The following is a 4039-nucleotide window of genomic DNA, read 5'->3' as shown; positions in this document are numbered from 1 at the left end:
ATGCAAGTTGGAGCAGTAGAAGGGAGAATACGAGGAGCAGGAAGAATGCAAGTTGGAGCAGTAGAAGGGAGAATACGAGGAGCAGGAAGAATGCAAGTTGGAGCAGTAGAAGGGAGAATACGAGGAGCAGGAAGAATGCAAGTTGGAGCAGTAGAAGGGAGAATACGAGGAGCAGGAAGAATGCAAGTTGGAGCAGTAGAAGGGAGAATACGAGGAGCAGGAAGAATGCAAGTTGGAGCAGTAGAAGGGAGAATACGAGGAGCAGGAAGAATGCAAGTTGGAGCAGTAGAAGGGAGAATACGAGGAGCAGGAAGAATGCAAGTTGGAGCAGTAGAAGGGAGAATACGAGGAGCAGGAAGAATGCAAGTTGGAGCAGTAGAAGGGAGAATACGAGGAGCAGGAAGAATGCAAGTTGGAGCAGTAGAAGGGAGAATACGAGGAGCAGGAAGAATGCAAGTTGGAGCAGTAGAAGGGAGAATACGAGGAGCAGGAAGAATGCAAGTTGGAGCAGTAGAAGGGAGAATACGAGGAGCAGGAAGAATGCAAGTTGGAGCAGTAGAAGGGAGAATACGAGGAGCAGGAAGAATGCAAGTTGGAGCAGTAGAAGGGAGAATACGAGGAGCAGGAAGAATGCAAGTTGGAGCAGTAGAAGGGAGAATACGAGGAGCAGGAAGAATGCAAGTTGGAGCAGTAGAAGGGAGAATACGAGGAGCAGGAAGAATGCAAGTTGGAGCAGTAGAAGGGAGAATACGAGGAGCAGGAAGAATGCAAGTTGGAGCAGTAGAAGGGAGAATACGAGGAGCAGGAAGAATGCAAGTTGGAGCAGTAGAAGGGAGAATACGAGGAGCAGGAAGAATGCAAGTTGGAGCAGTAGAAGGGAGAATACGAGGAGCAGGAAGAATGCAAGTTGGAGCAGTAGAAGGGAGAATACGAGGAGCAGGAAGAATGCAAGTTGGAGCAGTAGAAGGGAGAATACGAGGAGCAGGAAGAATGCAAGTTGGAGCAGTAGAAGGGAGAATACGAGGAGCAGGAAGAATGCAAGTTGGAGCAGTAGAAGGGAGAATACGAGGAGCAGGAAGAATGCAAGTTGGAGCAGTAGAAGGGAGAATACGAGGAGCAGGAAGAATGCAAGTTGGAGCAGTAGAAGGGAGAATACGAGGAGCAGGAAGAATGCAAGTTGGAGCAGTAGAAGGGAGAATACGAGGAGCAGGAAGAATGCAAGTTGGAGCAGTAGAAGGGAGAATACGAGGAGCAGGAAGAATGCAAGTTGGAGCAGTAGAAGGGAGAATACGAGGAGCAGGAAGAATGCAAGTTGGAGCAGTAGAAGGGAGAATACGAGGAGCAGGAAGAATGCAAGTTGGAGCAGTAGAAGGGAGAATACGAGGAGCAGGAAGAATGCAAGTTGGAGCAGTAGAAGGGAGAATACGAGGAGCAGGAAGAATGCAAGTTGGAGCAGTAGAAGGGAGAATACGAGGAGCAGGAAGAATGCAAGTTGGAGCAGTAGAAGGGAGAATACGAGGAGCAGGAAGAATGCAAGTTGGAGCAGTAGAAGGGAGAATACGAGGAGCAGGAAGAATGCAAGTTGGAGCAGTAGAAGGGAGAATACGAGGAGCAGGAAGAATGCAAGTTGGAGCAGTAGAAGGGAGAATACGAGGAGCAGGAAGAATGCAAGTTGGAGCAGTAGAAGGGAGAATACGAGGAGCAGGAAGAATGCAAGTTGGAGCAGTAGAAGGGAGAATACGAGGAGCAGGAAGAATGCAAGTTGGAGCAGTAGAAGGGAGAATACGAGGAGCAGGAAGAATGCAAGTTGAAGCAGTAGAAGGGAGAATACGAGGAGCAGGAAGAATGCAAGTTGGAGCAGTAGAAGGGAGAATACGAGGAGCAGGAAGAATGCAAGTTGGAGCAGTAGAAGGGAGAATACGAGGAGCAGGAAGAATGCAAGTTGGAGCAGTAGAAGGGAGAATACGAGGAGCAGGAAGAATGCAAGTTGGAGCAGTAGAAGGGAGAATACGAGGAGCAGGAAGAATGCAAGTTGGAGCAGTAGAAGGGAGAATACGAGGAGCAGGAAGAATGCAAGTTGGAGCAGTAGAAGGGAGAATACGAGGAGCAGGAAGAATGCAAGTTGGAGCAGTAGAAGGGAGAATACGAGGAGCAGGAAGAATGCAAGTTGGAGCAGGAGAAGGGAGAATACGAGGAGCAGGAAGAATGCAAGTTGGAGCAGGAGAAGGGAGAATACGAGGAGCAGGAAGAATGCAAGTTGGAGCAGTAGAAGGAAGAGGAGCAAGAAGTAGAGAAGAAGCGCCTCAAGAAGAAAGAAGGAAAAGGTGAGGATGGAGGAATAGAGGGAGGAGGAGGAGGATGGTGTTGAGGAGCAGCAGGAAGGGAAGGAGAGGGAGAAGAGAACTATCAGGGAGAAAGCGCCAAGCCATTACGACTATATAGTACTTGGAAGGGGTCAGGATAAGGATTTGAGATGGGACGGAGGAAAGGAATGGTGCCCAACCACTTGTGGACGGTCGGGGATTGAACGCCGACCTGCATGAAGCGAGACCGTCGCTCTACCGTCCAGCCCAAGTGGTTGGGCAGGAGGGGGAGAGGAAAATGGTCAGGGAGGACAGTTTACCATTTGAGCCTGCATAATCAAGCTATTAGCTCTTGGACCCCGCCTTTCTAACCAATCTATGTTTCGGCTCTGATGTCTACCATATATCTGTAGTACACAGACACATCCCCAGGCAGCAGCCCGTAGCAGTTGGGGCATCAGGGTGAAATGAACTACGCCCATTTGTTTCTGCCTCGGCCGCGAATCGAACCTGGGCACTCAGGACTACGACCACCGAGCGCTGTCCACTCAGCCACGACAACATCGTGGATGTTATATACTAGAAGTTGTACTCACCGGAGAGAGAAGACTGCACAATTGATTGTATTAAGTGTCTGACACTCGCAGTATGATGTGTACGCATGTATGTATGTATGTATATATAGGCACATATGTATACACACACATAACCCATCCACACCTTCAAAAGTAGATATGAAAGAACTCACTAGGCTCAAGAATCTGTACATCAGTTGATTGGCAGTTGAAAAGTGGGGGCCAAAGAGCCAGAGCTCAACCCCCAAAAAGCACGACTAGTTGAGTACAACTAGGTGAATACATATACATGTATACCCCTCCACACACACACACACACTTACACATTATGAACATGTATAAATAATTTAAGTATACTTATTTAATATTGACAAGAATGCAAACACCTAAAAAATTCTGTTAATCTTTATTATTAGTTATTATTATAACAACTACAAGTATGTTGTGTCAAGGGAGTAGTGTCGGCGGGTGTCTCCACCATCTTGGGGTGTAGTCTGAGTCCTGAGGGAGGCAGTGTACCAGATCAGGTGCTGGTTGCGCGGTGCCCCCTCTCTTGAACGAGTGCCGCGGAGAACAGTGGTATTAGTCGCGTCAACCCCGGCCGCTGATGCTTCTGTTGCTTCAGCGCCTGAGTCAAATACAGCCGCAGGCGGCCATCGACGCTGATGTTGCAAAAGATGGCAGAGAATTTGAACATAAAAGCGATGCTGTACACATCAGCTGCGGGGGTGCATGGTAGGTTCTTCAGGACCTCGGGCGCAATATATATACACTTTGTATCGTCTTCAAAACCGCACCGTTTGCCAATGCGCTTAGCCAAGCCGAAGTCGATAAGGGTGGCCTGGATTCCTTCCTTCGTGCGTTTTACGCAGACATTTTGCGCCTTTATATCCAGGTGAACCCATCCCCGAGCATGGACGGTCTCCATAATCTGGCACACCTGGCGTGTGACCTCCAGACACTCTTCTCCAGAAGACTTGCCTTCCTCGAATACTGTTGACCAAGTCTCGCCAGAGAACTCTGAGATCAGAGTGAAGGTCTCAGGGTAGACGCCAATCAACTTCTGCACGCCGGCCAATCCTCGGAGTGCTGCCAGAGCCGTTATTTCTACTACTAACGCATCAATAAAACCTTCCTCGTCGACACAGGTCTTGGCGACCC

General features: G+C 48.9%; 1 protein-coding gene across 1 annotated transcript; it reads left to right on the top strand.

Moving 5' to 3' along the window:
* LOC138367530 (spidroin-1-like) lies at positions 1-2328 on the top strand. Its single transcript, XM_069329215.1, has one exon. It carries the CDS (start codon positions 1-3, stop codon positions 2326-2328), a length of 2328 nt encoding a protein of 775 aa, XP_069185316.1.
* Positions 2329-4039: the final 1711 nt, after the last annotated feature.

The sequence above is a fragment of the Procambarus clarkii genome, chromosome 22, assembly GCF_040958095.1.
Source record: "Procambarus clarkii isolate CNS0578487 chromosome 22, FALCON_Pclarkii_2.0, whole genome shotgun sequence".
Taxonomy (NCBI): Eukaryota; Metazoa; Arthropoda; class Malacostraca; order Decapoda; family Cambaridae; genus Procambarus; species Procambarus clarkii.
Note: the sequence above shows the minus strand (reverse complement) of the source record. Positions and strands in the feature narration are given on the sequence as shown.